This window comes from Carcharodon carcharias, chromosome 31 (assembly GCF_017639515.1).
Source record: "Carcharodon carcharias isolate sCarCar2 chromosome 31, sCarCar2.pri, whole genome shotgun sequence".
NCBI lineage: Eukaryota > Metazoa > Chordata > Chondrichthyes > Lamniformes > Lamnidae > Carcharodon > Carcharodon carcharias.
Window position 1 is genome coordinate 27715381 of NC_054497.1, and position 18648 is coordinate 27734028.

Here is an 18648-nt window from a genome sequence, read left to right on the forward strand (position 1 = left end):
GGGAGTGGGACTACTTGGATAGCTCTTTCAAAGAGCCAGCACAGGCATAATGGGCTGAATGGCCTCCTTCTGTTCCGTGTGACTCCATAATTATAGCAAAAAAGGAAAATAATTTCATTAGCTCTGAAATATCTAAAAAGGAATACAATTCAAAATTAATTCAATTTATTTTCAAATTTCCTTCCCCCGCCACCCACCCCCACTTCCCACCCCCACCCACCTCCCCTTCCACGCCCTCCCCCCTGCCCCCTCCCCGCTCTCTGCAACAGAAACTTTGACCCTGATTTGGACAGGATGGGGGTTGGGGTAGTTTTACAGGTGCCCGTTTTGTTTTAAAAACAGTCCAGTTTCAATAAGCTATTCGACCACAGGAGGCACCACTGTTTAGTCTTCTATGAACAGCCATGAACTCAGGAAGCTGGGACTAAACACCTTTGAGCAGAGAAGATTAAGGGGAGATTTGATAGGCGTGTTTAAAATTATCAGGGGCTTGATAGAGTAAACAAGGAATAACAGTTTCCACTAGTCATTGATTTTCCACTCCCCCCTGCCAGTGGACCATTACTTGCTCCCATTGCTCGACCTGTGCCGGCTAGAAAAGGTGTGAAACCAGCCTGAGATGATCCAGACTCATCACTCAGGGTGCATTGGATGAGTTCAGAGAAGGTTCACTCGGCTGATTCCTGGGATGAAGGGGTTTTCTTATGAGGAACGGTTGAGCAGGTTGGTCCTGTACTCATTGGAGTTTAGAAGAATGAGGGATGATCTTATTGAAACATAAGATTCTGAGGGGGCTTGACAGAGTAGATACTGAGAGGTTGTTTCCTCTCATGAGGGAATCCAGGACTAGGGGGCACAGGTTCAAAATAAGGGGTCACACATTTAAGCACAGGGATGAGGAGGTATTTCTTTTCCCAGGAAGTCATTATCATTTGGAATTCTCTTCCCCAGGAAGCAGTGTTTCCTGTTGGCATTGATAAAGGATTGGCTAACCAATAAATCACCCCCAACATCATGAGCTCTCATTCCTGTGCAGTAACCTTTTTATGTGGCACCTGATTGAACACCTTTTGGAAACCTAAATACACTACATCTACCACTTCCCCTTTATCCACCCCTGCTTGTTACATTCTCAAAGGACTCTAGTAAATTTGTTGAATACAATATTCCATTCACAAAACTATGCTGACTCTCCTGATTGTATCATGATTCTCTAAACATCCTGCTACTTCCTCTTTAATAATGGATTCCAGCATTTTCCCTACAACAGATGTTAGACTAATAGCCTCTAGTTTCCTGCCTTCTGTCTCATCCTTACTTGAATAATGGTGTTACATTTAGCTGGGACCTTTCCAGAACCTAGGCAATTTTGGAAGATTACAACCAATCCACTATCTCTGCAGCCAATTCTTTTAAGATCCTAGGAGACAGGCCATCAGGTCCAGGGGACTTGTCAGCCTTTAGACCCATTAGTTTTCCTAGTACACTTTCTCTAGTGATTGTGATTGTTTTAAGTTCCTCCCTCCCTTTTGTCCCGTTTTCCTACTAGCAATGCTTCTATCGTGAAGACACAAAATTCCCCAGTCTCACCCTGTAAGGGATCAACTCTCACTTTAGCTACTCTCTTACTTTTTATATAGGTAGAAGCTTTTTACTGTCTGCTTTTATATTTCTTGCTAGCTTTCTCTCATTCTCCAATTTCTCCCTCTATTATTCTTTTAGCCATCGTCTGCTTCTTTCTACCACTAATCATTGCAGCATTGTATGTCCTTATAGTTGTCTTCACCCAACAGACTGCTCATGGATAATTTCCCACTTGTTACTGTACAGCAATTAGAGGCATGAAAGATAAGCATTTATATAGTGCCTTTTGGCACCTCAAGCTGTCCCAGAGTGCTTTACAACCAATGAAGTGTTTTTGAGATGCAGTCACCGTTGTAATTAAGGAAACATGGAAGCCAATTTGCACACAGCAATGTAATAATGACCAGATAATCTATTTCTGCTATGCTGATTGAGGAACAAATATTGACAGAGACAATGTAGATAACTCACCAGCTTCTCTTCTTCAAAAAAAAGGTCATGGGGTCACTTGAAAGGGTAGATGAAGCCTTGGTTTAACATCTCACCCAAAAGACAGTACCGCTGACGGTGCAGCACCATCACAGTACAGCTCTGAAGAGGGATACTGGGATAGTGCAGGAGAATGATGTTGAAGTAGAAGATCGGCCATGATCTCATTGAATGGTGGGGGTAGGCTCGAAGGGCTGAATGGCCAATCCTGCTCCTATTTCTTAGGTTCTTATGTGCTCAAGCCTCTGGAATGGGGCCTAAATCCATAATGCTCTGACTCCAAGGAAAGAGTGTGGCCTACTGATCCACAGCTGGCAGGAAAATTGCATGTCACTGTAGAAATTAGGTGACAAAGCATGGAGTGGGAATCAAAGCTGGAACTTTCCGCTCTTCTGACCAGGTTACATGTTACCTTTTACTAACAAAGACATCAGCGTAACTACAGGTCTAAACTTCACTTCCCTGGGAGGGTCCAAAATATAATCTCAACAACTAGAGTGGTTCCAGGAATGAGGAGCTTCAGTTAGAGAGATAGATTGGAGAAGTTGGGACTGTTCTCTTTGGAGAAGAGAGGGTTGAGAGGAGATTTGATAGAGGTGTTCAAAATCATGAGGGAGAAACTGCTCCCATTGATGGAAGAATCGAGCAGCGGAGGGCACAGATTTAAGATAATTGGCAAAAGAAGCAATGGAGACACGAGGAGCAACTTTTTCACACAGCGAGTGGTTAGGATCTGGAATGCGCTGCCTGAGAGGGTGTGGTGGAGGCAGGGTCAATCGAGGCATCTAAAAGGAAATTAGGGTATCATCTGAGAAGGAAGAATGTGCAGGGTTACAGGGAGAAGGCAGGGGAGAGGCATGAGATGAATTGCTCATTTGGAGAGGCTGTGCAGACATGATGGGCTGAATGGTCTCCTGTACTGCAACAGGTTCTATGATACTGAGAAATCCGTCATTAATTCAGGACAGAAAAACAGGAGGAAACACAAACAGATGTCATACAAAATGTGGTTTATTGTCATGATTAACATCCATTACAATGATTAACCTCTTACAGATCAGTAAATAATTGTAAATATTAACAATGGACAGAATATCTTTCAGCTGCAGGGCCCAATGAATTGGGAAGAACAGCAGCCCCCTCTGCCCACACAATAAAAAATGGAAGGTATTGGTCTCTGTTCATTTTAACACCAACTCCACCATGGACACTTCACATCCAGGGCATGATCCAATCAGGTTTTTTTTATATTCGCTAACACCATTGCTGCCAACTTCCTGACACTGATACCAGGCCTCGCTCTTTCACCGGTACATTAGTAAATAGACACACTGTGTGGCAGGGCCTGGGGCTGTCAGTGAATCTTCACAGCACAATTTCCTGGTCATGTGGGTGGGACTAACTGGCAGAGGGTGACCAGGTTAGAAACAAAATCTGAAAATATGGAAATGAAGGCCAAAGAGCCAACAAGTCAGCCTGTATGTGAAAGAGGAAGAGGCCTTAGATAGGACCCTTTACAACACTTCACTTCAACAGGACTAGTGATCAATTTGCTCCTTTAGATGTCGATGAATGTTTGATATACTTTGTCCGTACCCGTCCATCGGTACCCAGACCGTACCACACTAAGGCTGTGCTTGTTCTTCTTGGAGTATAGAAGGCTAAGGGGGGATTTAATCGAGGCAGCCAAAAGGATCAGGAACCAGAGGACACATATTTAAGCTGCATGATTCTATCATTTCCCCAGTAACACGTGCGCCAATTGCTCTTAGCAACCAAAAAACTGGCATTCGCAGAGGGTCGGGAGAGAGCTGCCCATTGGGTGTGTTATTCTCCCTTGAGGAAAAGTAAGAAAAAAGGGGAGGGCTGGGGCGTGGAGGGGGAGGGGATGCATACGGAGGGGGAGGGGGAGGGGATGCATACGGAGGGGGAGGGGGAGGGGATGCATACGGAGGGGGAGGGGGAGGGGATGCATACGGAGGGGGAGGGGGAGGGGATGCATACGGAGGGGGAGGGGGAGGGGATGCATACGGAGGGGGAGGGGGAGGGGATGCATACGGAGGGGGAGGGGGAGGGGATGCATACGGAGGGGGAGGGGGAGGGCATGAATACAGAGGGAGAGGGGGAGGGCATGCATACGGAGGGGGAGGGGGAGGAGATGCATACGGAGGGGGAGGGGGAGGGGATGCATACGGAGGGGGAGGGGATGCATACGGAGGGGGAGGGGGAGGGGATGCATACGGAGGGGGAGGGGATGCATACGGAGGGGGAGGGCGAGGGGAAGGGGTGTGGGAGGGCGAGGGGAAGGCGCTTGTGTGGAAAGAACACAAAGGCCCAGAAAGAGCGCTGCCCATCTGCACTGAACTGAGTATCAGCCAGTACTGAGCTCAAGTCCCTGGAGTGGGAGCTGAACCCACAACCTCCTGACTCAGGAGCAAGTTAATTACATTATAAAATGAAGGGCGATGACTTTGAGAAGTTAAATTAAAACAATGTGGAGTGACTCCTTAAGCATACTGTAAGCAAGGTGGTAAAATGTACAGTAGAGAGAGGTGGTGGTCGGGTGTTAGATTTGGTCTGAGTGTCTCTGCTGGAGAGGTGGTGGGATGGTCCAGCCACAACTCCTACTCATTATCCAGTGGCCCCTGCTAGAAATTTCATTCATGAATAGCCAGAATGAAGTGATTGCGATGCCCACCACAGTTAAATGGCAAACTGGTACCCACCCTTTTGGATAGCATGAAGAATGAACTCTTCGTGTACCAGAGGCCCCAGGATACCTGTAGAACCATACAGCATTGAATCATGGTCGAAGCTGGGCCCCAAACAATAGAAGGGACAAAGCCTCAAATTAGGTAAGAATACATGTCCCAGTCCATTACGCGTGAAGGTGCATAAAGAATCCAGTTCCTATATTAGCAGCATACATATTAAAGGTGAAGACAGAAATATTGCCGAGAATACGGATGGAAAAGGAAGAGCAAGAGTTATCAGCATGTCCCTTTTAGAATTATTAAAAAAAAGACATGTTGCAGACAGAAAGAGCATGTGCATACATTGTGCGTCTTTCAGCTAAACAAACTAGGTGACGGCCAATCCCTGGCTCATTCCCCAGGGCAATGCCTGGATTTAAACAAGGCTTGGCAATTAATTGTCAGTTATCAGTTAACTGGTGCATTCTCCATGGCAATGCTTCTACCAGAGTGCACTTGCCAACCAGTCAGCACTCTCTTCTCACGCAGTATAAATTGTTGTTCTCTTTACTATTGGCATTTTTGCCAATAGTCCTGATGAGTGCAAGACGAAAAGCTGCGACCACAGTGATACCCAAGTTCTGTACTACCAGATGATTATATCCATTTTACTTGCATCCTTCCGAGTTTATAGGCCAATTAATCGTGCAGTGTCTCTACTGCAGCACATCCTCTATAGTATTAAATACAAAGTTTTATTCTTGGGTTTGGTGGAGGGTAATTGACCTAGAAGCCCTTTTAGGTTATTAGATGCAAAAAAAAAAGAAAATCCTCTACCGAAGCACATTTATGTCAAGCAAACTATTATTTAGAAAATATACAAACATACACAAACACTTTCATGAGGTCTCACAGAAAATACTTTGCATTCTTTAAATGTATATAAATTATGATTTAAAAATTTAGTTAATATGATAACATGATAACCATCAAATTTCCTGCCAGCAAGCCAAAAGGCAATTTCTTGAAAAGCCTGCAATAAAAATGCCACAATCCTGGGTAACATGATTCGAAGCGCAGCGAGCTGAGGGGGGGGGGGGGGGGGGGGGGGGGGGTCAGTGTCCACACTGAGGCTGCAAAAGATGCAAAAAAAATCCTCACACAGACATCCAACTTCACCTCAAGCTTTTGCCTCAGGCGATTGATTTAAACCACATCTATCTTATCTATTAAAAACATTACACATCAATAAGCACCTCCAAACCTATAATCTATTCTAGGTGAGGATTTTAATCTATTTTCAGTTTAACTCTTAGATTTTTTTTAGTGTGAATCTAAGCATCTGAACACTTTGATTGCAATCACTCGCAGGTACTCTCTGCACAAATCATCTGAAATCTTCAACAGATTCCAATGAATCCTAGCCAACAAATTAATCTCCTTGATTCTATAGCCTGCAAGCAATCCCAGGCATTCCCTGTGTAAACCATCCGAACCCCTCAATGCTATAGCTTCCGATTATGTGGGCTCAGTGAGAGGGACGATTCCAGCTCTAGCAGGAAGTACGAGGCCCCAGGCTCCATTACTTCATGATGGGACTGTGGAAATCAGAAAGTTGTCCATTGCTGCAAGACAATACATGGCCATGCTCCCCAAGATAAACTATTTTTAATTTGAGGTGCGCAAGAGGGGATTCTTCATGAAAACTCTGTCCACTCGAGAAGCAACATTTGCCCTGCTTAAAATGGGAAACCTGCACCAGGTTCAAAACTGGGAGGGAGATTGGGTTACTAACAAAAAGCATATCCGATGGAAAAACAGCCCATTACTAACATTGTAGTCATGGTTAACTTCTTGCTGTAATTACACAGCACAGTAAAAGAATGCAACTGAGAACATCTGTAACAAGGCTCGATGTCTATGAGCTTAACTCTGCTTGGTGCTTAACAGGCAGAGAGAGAGAGAGAGAGGCAGAGAGAGACAGACAGACACAGAGAGAGTGGCAGAGACAGATACAGAGAGAGAGAGAGAGACAGACAGACACAGAGACAGGGAGAGACATAGACAGAGATACATAGACAGAGAGACATAGACATAGACAGAGAGACATAGACAGAGACAGAGATAGAGAGAGACAGATAGAGAGAGACAGAGATAAAGAGAGACAGAGACAGAGAGACACATACACAAAGAGAAAGACACAGAAAGAGAGAGACACAGAGAGAGAGACACAGAGAGAGAGACACAGAGAGAGAGACACAGAGAGAGAGACACAGAGAGAGAGACACAGAGAGAGAGACACAGAGAGAGAGACACAGAGAGAGAGACACAGAGAGAGAGAGAGACATGCACAGGGAGAGAGAGAGAGACACGCACAGGGAGAGAGAGAGACACACACAAGCACGGGGTGGGGGAGAGAGTGAGAGAGAGAAAGAGACAGACACACAGGGGGAGAGAGAGAGGGACACATGGGGGGAGAGAGAGAGGGACACACGGGGGAGGGAGAGAGAGGGACACACGGGGGAGGGAGAGAGAGGGACACACGGGGGAGGGAGAGAGAGGGACACACGGGGGAGGGAGAGAGAGGGACACACGGGGGAGGGAGAGAGAGGGACACACGGGGGAGGGAGAGAGAGGGACACACGGGGGGAGAGAGAGAGAGAGAGACACACACACACGGGGGAGAGAGAGAGACACACACACGGGAGAGAGGGAGAGAGACACACACACGGGAGAGAGAGAGAGAGAGACACATACACGGGGGAGAGTGAGAGAGAGACACACACACAGGGGAGAGAGAGAGACACACACAGGAGAAAGAGAAAGACACACAGGGGAGGGAGAGAGAGAGAGAGAGACACACACAGGGGAGAGAGAGACACACAAACACAGGGGAGAGAGAGACACACACACACAGGGGAGAGAGAGAGACACACACACAGGGGAGAGAGAGAGACACACACACAGGGGAGAGAGAGAGACACACACACACACACACACACACACACACACACAAGGGGAGAGAGAGAGAGAGACACACACACACACACACACAAGGGGAGAGAGAGACACACAAGGGGAGAGAGAGAGACACACAAGGGGAGAGAGAGAGACACACACACACACAAGGGGAGAGAGAGAGAGAGACACACACACAAGGGGAGAGAGAGAGAGAGAGAGACACACACACAAGGGGAGAGAGAGAGAGAGAGAGAGACACACACACAAGGGGAGAGAGAGAGAGAGAGAGAGACACACACACAAGGGGAGAGAGAGAGAGAGAGAGACACACACACAAGGGGAGAGAGAGAGACACACAGGGGAGAGAGAGAGACACACAGGGGAGAGAGAGAGACACACACAGGGGAGAGAGAGAGAGACACACACACAGGGGAGAGAGAGAGAGACACACACACAGGGGAGAGAGAGAGAGACACACACACAGGGGAGAGAGAGAGAGACACACACACAGGGGAGAGAGAGAGAGACACACAAGGGGAGAGAGAGAGACACACAAGGGGAGAGAGAGAGACACACAAGGGGAGAGAGAGAGACACAAGGGGAGAGAGAGAGACACAAGGGGAGAGAGAGAGACACACACACACACAATGGGAGAGAGAGAGAGACACACACACACAAGGGGAGAGAGAGACACACACACAAGGGGAGAGAGAGACACACACAGGGGAGAGAGAGAGAGACACACACAGGGGAGAGAGAGAGAGACACACACAGGGGAGAGAGAGAGACACACACACAGGGGAGAGAGAGAGACACACACACAGGGGAGAGAGAGAGACACACACACAGGGGAGAGAGAGAGACACACACACAGGGGAGAGAGAGAGACACACACACAGGGGAGAGAGAGAGAGACACACACAGGGGAGAGAGAGAGAGACACACACACACACACAAGGGGAGAGAGAGACACACACAAGGGGAGAGAAAGACACACAAGGGGAGAGAGACACACACACACAAGGGGAGAGAGAGACACACACACAAGGGGAGAGAGAGAGACACACACAAGGGGAGAGAGAGAGACACACACAAGGGGAGAGAGAGAGACACACACACACACAAGGGGAGAGAGACATACGCACACACACAAGGGGAGAGAGACATACGCACACAAGGGGAGAGAGAGACACACACACACAAGGGGAGAGAGAGACACACACACACAAGGGGAGAGAGAGACACACACACACACACAAGGGGAGAGAGAGAGACACACACACACACAAGGGGAGAGAGAGACACACACACACACACACAAGGGGAGAGAGAGACACACACACACACACACAAGGGGAGAGAGAGACACACACACACACACAAGGGGAGAGAGAGACACACACACACACACAAGGGGAGAGAGAGACACACACACACACAAGGGGAGAGAGAGACACACACACACACAAGGGGAGAGAGAGACACACACACACACAAGGGGAGAGAGAGACACACACACACACAAGGGGAGAGACACACACACACACAAGGGGAGAGAGAGACACACACACACACACACACACACACACACACACACACAAGGGGAGAGAGAGACACACACACACACACACACAAGGGGAGAGAGAGACACACACACACACACAAGGGGAGAGACACACACAAGGGGGGAGAGAGAGAGACACACACACACAAGGGGAGAGAGAGAGACACACACACACACAAGGGGAGAGAGAGAGACACACACACACACAAGGGGAGAGAGAGAGACACACACACACACAAGGGGAGAGAGACACACACACACAAGGGGAGAGAGACAGACACACACAAGGGGAGAGAGACAGACACACACAAGGGGAGAGAGACAGACACACACAAGGGGAGAGAGACACACACACACAAGGGGAGAGAGACACACACACACAAGGGGAGAGAGACACACACACACAAGGGGAGAGAGACACACACACACAAGGGGAGAGAGACACACACACACAAGGGGAGAGAGACACACACGTGGGGAGAGAGAAAGAGAGAGAGAGACAGAGAGAGGGAGAGAGACAGAGAGAGGGAGAGAGAGAGAGGGGGGGGGAGAGAGAGAGGGGGGGGGAGAGAGAGAGGGGGGGGGAGAGAGAGAGGGGGGAGAGAGAGAGAGGGGGGGGAGAGAGAGGGGGGGGGGGAGAGAGAGGGGGGTGGAGAGAGAGACAGAGAGGGGGAGAGAGAGACACACACAGGGAGAGAGAGGGAGACAGAGAGACGGAGAGACACACCCACAGAGATTTTGAGAAGCCATTGTACTGGACCAATTAAGCTGTATGAACATTCCTACAATCTATCAGTGTACCAACATGCCAACATCCCTGGGATGGTAAATCACTATTAACCCTGAAAATAAAAGCAGAAGATGATGAAAAACAATTAAGAGGGTCAGGCAGTACCTGTGAGGAGAGATTTAGATTGTTAACCGCTCATGACATAAGATGAGCAATAAGCCAGCGACGCCTACATCCCATGTAAAAAAATATCATTGCGTTTCTCACCGCACAGGCCTGCTGGGCGTTTTCCAACATTTTCTGCTTTGATCCCAGGCTAAGGAACTCCTCCCAAAACTTGCTCACTCAGGCCTTTTACTACCCAGTGGAGTTACAAGGTTTGGTATTAACTTCAGAGTCTTTTATGTAACGTTTAGTACCCCCACATTACCCAGAGTGCTGCAGCCTCTGGGTACAAGGTTGTTTTTGCAGCAATGGTTAATGGGAGAGTCGCACACACAGAATAAAGAGTTTCATTGCTGCCGTTGTGATGGCTGTTCAGTACAGAAAGTTACTCGGGCTATTCCATCTCGTAACCCCCGAGATCCCGCACTCCGCCCAGTGCCCTGATCCCGCTCTGTCTCCTTTTCCCTACCACTTGTCCTCAATATGAACAATGGGGAGATAAAGGACAGACAGACTGGCCCAGGTTCAATCTGTAATCTACACTAAACCAGCAAACCTGAACCAGGTTAGCCTGAACCAGGTCAGCAGCTGCTAACACAACATGCCCCCACATCCATGTCTTTGTCAAGGAATGAAAAGCACGGATAGGATCACAGAATAGTACAGCACAGACAGAGGCCATTCAGCCCATCAAGTCCAAACTAGCTCTTTCAAACAGCTTCCCTGCTCCTCCCTCAAACTCCCACAATATTTTTCTCCTTCGATTATTTATCCAAATTCCACTTTGAAAGCTACCACCAAGTCCGATTCCAACAGTTTGTTGCACCCAAAGCCTCACGTCACCTCTGGATCAGTCAATTCCAATCAGTGACCCCGTCCCCACCAACCCCACTGAGGAATTGTGATAAAGCAAGTAGGGAGAGAGTATTTCCTCTGACAAGGGGGATGATAACCAGGGGTCACGTTTAAAACAACTGGCAAGTAAACTTGAGGCAAACGGCAGAAATAATTTCACAGATGATTATCACTGTCCGGAACACATTACCTGAATGGGTGGTGGAATCAAGATTCAAAGGGCTACTGGACATGTGTATGGGAGAATAACTAATTTGCAGGGTTACAGGGAGAGAACTGGGGTGTGCAACTAAATTGGATAACTCCTTCAAAGACCCAGCACAGGCATAATAGGTTGAATACCTTCTCCTCTGTGTTGCAAGGTTCCATGAATACTTGGGATGAATAATCTGTCACTCAAGTCATTGAGACCATGGCAATTGCTCCCATCGTTGTGCCTCATCACTTCGCGCTATTCTCAGTCTCCATTCTGCTCATTTGCATCATTTCAAAACAAAAAAAAAAATGATGGCCTGTCCCAATTTATTAGCACAGTCAGTCAGTCTTTTCTCACCTGGGCTAGATATCAATTTCACACAGAACAAAGTAATGAACGGATTGCAAACCAGGCCCAAAGAATACCACAAAGCCTCTAAGAATAGAGCCAAATCACCTCGTATCCCTCATCTCTTAAACTTTGACCTTCAGGTAATCCACTTAATCTTTTCAAAATACTTCTGTAATCCACACACCTCACTCACAACCCTTGGGTTTTGTCTGTTTAAAAATACACCTTAATTTGTAAAGTAAATACATGCAACTTACATATATGCAACTTATATATAAATATATGCAGCTTCCCCACCACCCCCCAACCCCATGCTCCAGTCAGCGTGGCGGAGTCTGGTAAAGCAAATTTAGTCTTTCAAATATAGACAGTTGCATTTATCTATCTATCCACCAGATGAGAAACCCCACCTTCAATCACTGGTTTATGTGAAATAAAAACCAAGGTGATGGAAAAACTCAGCTGGTCTGGCAGCATCTGCGGAGAGAGAGAGAAACAGTTAACGTTTTGAGTCCAATATGGCTCTTCTTCAAAACTTCCTCTGGGTCTTCCGAAGAGGAGCCACATTGGACCCGAAACGTTAACCCTGTTTCTCTCTCCACAGAACCTGCCAGACCTGCTGAGTGTTTCCATTCCAGGTCTCCAGCATTTTACTGGTTCATGAGAAGTTGATCAAGGGTGACAGCTCGGGGGGGGGGGGGGGGGGCAGTGTTGTTCCCTCAAATGATGTCCTGTTCCTAAGGCCAAAGGACAAGAAAATACGCCAGGGTTCCTGCCCCAGTTGCTACCTAGCCGTTCGCTGCTGCCAGTGCAGCACTCCTTCAGTGCCACAATGGAATGTGGGCCTAAAGTTTGATGCTCAAATCTCTGGAGAGGGGCTGGAACCCCTGACCTTCTGACTCAGGAGAAGAATGTTCAAATGAAGCAGTTCTCAAAAAGGGTTATAAATCAGTTGGAATAAAAGCTTTTTTTTTGGTTAATGCCAAAAGCATGAAACAGAAACCAGGTGCAGGTCCTCGTTCTACACAGATTCTCAATTTTCCTGTTCAGTTCCTTCGTTGACGTCTGCTTCTTCCGATTTTTTTCTCTAGCCGTCATCAGAATTCACCCACAAGTGGGTTAGAATAGAACTTCCCCTAATGGCTCAGCAGGTTTACGTCGGTGAGGAGGTGAGATACTCAGGCCAGGCAGGCCCCAGGCTCAACCTGCAGTCTGGGCCATGGCAATGTTCGGGGGTTGGGTGATGGGGGGGGCTACATTCCAACTCAACGCCTGGGTCAGAGATAGGGGAAAGTTAGCCTGGGATTGCTACCCAGAAGGCTGTTCTGGAAGTATACCTCCGCAGCACCCAAACACCAACCCCGGCCCCGATACCACCCTTTCTAAAGCGGATGTGCACCAGGAAGGCTGTGATGCCCCCCAGGGTTGAGCAGCCTGTTGACGGTGGATCACACGTGAAGGACAGTCAAATGGGCAAACTTTTGGAGGGCCCACTGAACCACAGTTAAGCAAGGAAAGGGGATTGGGGGGTCAGGGCAGGGGGGGGGTGGGGGGTGGGGTGTAGGGGGTGTGGGCACAAAGAGGAGAACATCAGTGGAGGAACAATTTTGGGGGGGGGGGGCGGAAACGGAAGTCTCAGTGTGGTACAGACCACAAGGTCGAAGGTTTGACTGCCTGCGTCAAGCTAACTGATCTTTCCAGAAGCAGCAACAGGGGCCCTTGCAAAATGTTCTTTCAAACCTCCTGGTGAAGGATAGTTTAAAAAAAAATACAGATACCACCAGGATGGGCATCACCTGGAATCTTGTCTGCAGACATGGTAGATGGGGCTGACCCACCATGACACACCTACGAGATTAAATGGCTGGTCACCATTCGGTCCTGGCTTCCATTAAAGAATGGTCACTGGGGTGTGATCGAGGGTATGGGACCTTCAGGGAAAGGAGGAAACTATCAGTTTAAATCTTGTACAAAACTGTAACATCAGCTGTAAGGACTCAATACTATACCAGAAAACTGACAGGCTGTACCATCCAAAACACACTCCTAGGCCTTTTACAGCCACATTTCCACGGCCTCATTACTACTGTACAACTCTTCTTATTAATAAATCATATTTTTTTGGCAGGCTGGAATTCATAACAAAAGAGCCCCAGTGTCTAATGCTTCTGTTGGCAGGATCCAGTCCTAGCCAGTTTAAACCAGTCTGATCCACTCAACCGAGCTGGAGATCGGGACTCCCGGTTGCAGTTCTCCTTCTCCAACACCAGTCCACAAAGAGAGTAACTTACAGGGTCCAGAATTAGCCAGTTCACACTGGCGCAGTGCAGTGGCAGAGGAGTGCTGGGACTCACTCAGTCTACCGGCTCCTGCTTGATGTTTTCCACGGGGATCAGCAGGTTGCTGGGGTCCAGTGGTGTCGATAAGTCAACCATCTCCTCCTTCACTTGCACTGCAATGACTGAGATGGGAGAAAAATCCGCTTAGTCGAGCAGCACTGTCATAGCTAAACTTTATTAAAAAGCAGCTGAATAGAAGGATCCCAGATCACTCGCCCTGGTCCAACATTACAGACAAATCTCCCGGCATCATTGCTCCAGACAGGGAATGCACCGGTCAAGAGGCGTTGCTGTGACAGTTGCTGAGAGGCTTGCAAGACCTTTAAGTGTTATAAAGAGAGCTGTCCATCAGGCAAATCCACTTGCTATAAACTAACAATTCTTTTTAAAAAGTCTTATGCTCACACTATCCATGGTCATGGTCCATGCCATCTCTGCTCCTGGGACCCTACGGCCCTCAGAGCTCCGAATTCATAAATACGTAAGAATTAGGAGCAGGAGGAGGCCATTCGGCCCCTCGAGCCTGCTCCACCATTCAACAAGATCGTGGCTGATCTGATTGTGGCCTTACCTCCACTTTCCTGCCTGTAGCCCCATAACCCTAGACTCCCTTGTTAATCAAAAATCTGTCTAACTCAGCCCTCAATATATTCAATGGTCCAGCCTCCACTGCTCTGGGGTAAAGAATTTCGAAACCAAACAGCCCTCAGAGAAGAAATTCCTCCTCATCTCCACCTTCAATGGGAGACCTCTTATTTTTAAACTGTGTCCCCAGTTCTAGATTCTCCTCTGAGGGGAAACATCCTCTCAGCAGCTACTCTGTCAAGCCCCCTCAGAATCTTATATGTTTCAGCAAGATCACCTTTCTTTCTTCTCAGCTCCAATGCGTATAGGCCCAACATGCTCAGCCTTCCCTCGTAAGGCACTCCCTTCATCCCAGGAATCAGCCGAGTGAACTTTCCTCGAACTGCTTCCAATGCAAGTGTATCCCTCATGAAGTAAGGTGACCAAAACTGTAGGCAGTACTCCAAGTGTGGTCTCACCAATGTCCGGTACAGTTGTAGCAAGACTTCCCTTCTTATATACTCTATCCCCCCTCACGACCTTCAACCCAGCACGGGTGGCTGGGGGTTCACCCATCCAGGCCCTCTGCTCTGGAATTCCTCCTGTAAACCTTTCCACCCTCCTTTAAAAATGCTGCTTTAAACCTACTTCTCTGACCAAGCCTTCGGGCACCCTCCCTGACCATCCATTCCTTCTTTACCCTGGTGTCCGTTCTCGGGGCTCGTGCCTCCCTGTGGAGTGCCTTGGAGCGTCTCCGCTCCGTCAAAGGCGCTATATGAATGAAAGTTATCACTGATCCCAAGCCCTCAACTGTACTGCTAGGATGCGGAGAGAGCAATGTGGGGGCAAAACAAAAAAGGTGCAAAGGATGAAACATCCAGTTCCTGCAGCAGCACAGACGCCAGTCGTCAGGAAACAACGACCCAGAGCTGTACAGGCAGGACGACCGAACCAACCAGATTCAGAGCCTCCCCCCACCCCCAGCACCAAAAATCAAACAAAATGCCAGAAAATAAGAGAAACAGTAAATCTGTAGACACATCTACTGAAGTGACCGAAGCAGCAATGAGCTAGAATTTTTTAGCACTTAGGCTAATTAATTTTTTTTTTTGGGTCCCTCAATCTTTTAACTCCACAGTGACAAATGAATAAAAAGTTATTTTTAACCCATTGTTTCTCGGCTAAACAGAAGCTTCTCGTTCGGAGTACTGGTAGGTTTGCTCTTTTACTTAGCTGTGGTAGACACTGACAAGTACAGTGTTTACTGTCCAGCTACAGTTTCCCCAAGGAGTCAACCAGATATGAAGCGACTAAAGTCCAGATCAGGTCAGGAATGTTTGTGAACCGGTTAGAATTTTAAAACAATCTGGCAACTTTCATGGTTACCTTTCTGGTACCAGCCTGCAAATCACTCAATTTAATAAGTCTTATTTTATAACGTGCTCAGGTGGCATCTGAACTCTCAGCCTCCCTGCTATCAGCCCCAGTAAAAAAAAACTCATGAAAATGGTTCCAGGGACAAGCAGCTGCAGTTACCTAGATAGACTGGAGGAGTTGTGACTGTTCTCCTTGGAGAAGAGAAGGCTGAGAGGAGATTTGATAGAGGTGCTCAAAATCATGAGGGGTCTGGACAGAGGAGATAGGGAGAAACTGTTCCCATTGGTGCATGGATCAAGACCCAGAGGACACAGGTTTAAGGTGACTGGTAAAAGAAGCAATGGAAACTTTTTTCATGCAGGGAGTGGTTAAGATCTGGAATGCACTGCCTGAGTGTGTGATGGAAGCAGGTTCAATAGAGAACATTTAAGAGGAAACTGGATTATTAAACAACGAGTAAAAATGTTCAGGGCTATGGGGAGAAGGCCAAGGAGTGGTACTAGGCAAATTGCTCCTTCAGAGACCCAGCACAGACATGATGGGCTGAATGGCCTTCTGTGCCATAACCATTCTGTGATTCAAAGAACCATAATCACTAGGCTGCTAGGCCCAGCCATGTAGCAGAGAACAGACTGGTTACTTTTTTAAAGATATTCAAATATGTTAGGGTAATGAATAATCTAAAAACCTTGGCATGGCACAGGTAACATAATCAGGTTCCAGCTTGATTTCAGGTAACTTTAAGGTGAACCTTTGACATTCCTGGTCTGTACGGCAGGATAACCTCATTGTTTCAATGGGTTAGACTGGGTGATGGAGGCTGTACTGCGTCACAAGGGAAAAGGGGGTCTCACAACTAAGAACTCTCAGAAACAGGAACTCTCCGCAGACCCTCCTGGTATCAGAACTTTTTTTATTTGTCAAGGCATTAGGAACTTTTTAAACAACTGTCAAAAAAAAAACTAAGAAAAAAATACAAGGACACAAATTCCACCCACCTCTGACTTTGCGGCCCTCAGCCTCCTACACTCTTCCAATGAAGCTCAGTATGAGCTCAAGGGGTAGCACCTCACCTTTTGATGAGGAACTTTACTGCTTTCTGGACTCAACTGAATTCAACCATTATAGACCGTAGCCACCGCTCCTACTTTTCTGGGTGGCAGTTGTTGGTGATGCTTCTGCTGTTGCCATTTACACCTCCTCTAGACCCACTGTGGGTTTCTTTACTTGCCCCAGTACCGCCCCCTTCTGCCTTGCCCCATCATCGCTTTGGTCATTGAACATCCTTCTTTCCACTATATCACTTCCCTGTTAATACAAAGCTGGTTGGTGAAGTAGGAAACTAGGTGCTAATCTTTTTCCTAAATCTGCATTTATTTACAGAATGTAACATTACAAATGTCTGCCTCCTCTTTAACCTACACCTTATGTTCCAGAAGTCTCCTTTAATGCTCTTGCATAAGTGAGAAACAAATGAACCAATTAATTAATTATCACCCCTTAAAGGGGCATCGTAACAAAAATTAAAAAGCAGTAACAGAAACTAACTGAATTACATTAAAATAATGTTATCAGGCCTGATGATGCACCCCAGCCCTTGGGGTCCCCACTAGCCACAGAAGGTCTCAGTGGTGGACAGCGCATTCTCCCTCTCCATGGACACCTGGGCATGGACACAACCACGGAAGAGAAGCAGGCAGTCGGGTCGAACTGGTCAAAAAGGGGCCGCAACCTCACATAACCTATATATACATGGAAGTCAGACTCCAAAAGGAAGTCTCTCTATATAAGTACTCAAGATACTGAATCAATCAATGCCCTCCAACTCTATATCCTTAACCTTAATATTACGACAAACATACCATTAATATTCCCTGCCTCTGAGCTTGCTTAGAACCTAATATAGGTTCAAAACTAGAACGATTATTAACCTGAAATACCTAACACTGCTGCCCTCTGCACAGATGCTGCCTGACGTGCTGAGTATTTCTAGCATTTTGCTTTTATCTGATTTCTAGGCACTGCAGAATTTTGCTTTTGTGTTCTGCTTGTACAAAGAGAAAAGCTGCTGTGTAGAAGCATCAGTTACAACACAGAAAGGTGCCATTCAGTCCAGTCAATTCGCGTCGAGGTTCACACACTATCCAAGGATACACTTCTTCACGATAGGGGACATCTCAAAGCTTCCACCCCGAAAAATCTGCTGAGGTCATTTGAAAATATCAAAACTGAGATTGATTTTTTTTATGTGAGGCAACCACAATAAGGGTTATGGAATCAACTGTGGCTACATGTGCAGGTCAGGGGCTCACCTCCTGACTCCCCAAAGCCTGTCCACCAACAACATGGCACAAGTCATGAGTGTGATGGAATATTCCCCACTTGCCTGGATGAGTGCAGCTCCAACAACACTCAAGAAGCTCGATACCATCCAGGACAAAGCTGCCTGGTTGATTGACACCCCATCCACAAATACTCCACCCACTGACACACAGTAGCAGCAGTGTGTACCATCTAAAAGATGCACTGCAGGAATTCACCAGGGCTCCTTAGACAGCATCTCCCAAACCCATGATGACTACCATCTAGAAGGACAAGGGCAGCAGACACATGGCAAGTTCCCCTCCAAACAACACGCCATCCTAACTTGGAAATATATCGCCGTTCCTTCACTGGCATTGGATCAAAATTCTGGAACTCCCTCCCTAACAGGACTGTGGGTGTACCTACACCACAAGGACTGCAGCAGTTCAAGAAGGCAGCTCAACATCACCTTCTCA

The 18648-nt window shown here is 47.3% G+C and overlaps 1 protein-coding gene across 7 annotated transcripts in view; it reads right to left on the reverse strand.

The window, feature by feature from the left end:
* The window catches only part of l3mbtl2 (L3MBTL histone methyl-lysine binding protein 2), a 181256-nt gene that overhangs the window by 79270 nt on the left and 83338 nt on the right, over positions 1–18648 (reverse strand). For 3 of the 7 annotated variants that reach the window (XM_041177799.1, XM_041177801.1, XM_041177806.1), the window contains one exon: positions 13190–14049. The exons of 3 other annotated variants lie outside the window; for them this stretch is intronic. In XM_041177799.1, coding sequence (XP_041033733.1) covers positions 13943–14049 — 107 coding nt within the window. In that variant the 3' untranslated portion in view covers positions 13190–13942. Of the gene's footprint in view, positions 1–13189; positions 14050–18648 lie in introns of those variants that run through there. One more of the 7 variants, XM_041177805.1, reaches the window with a different exon arrangement.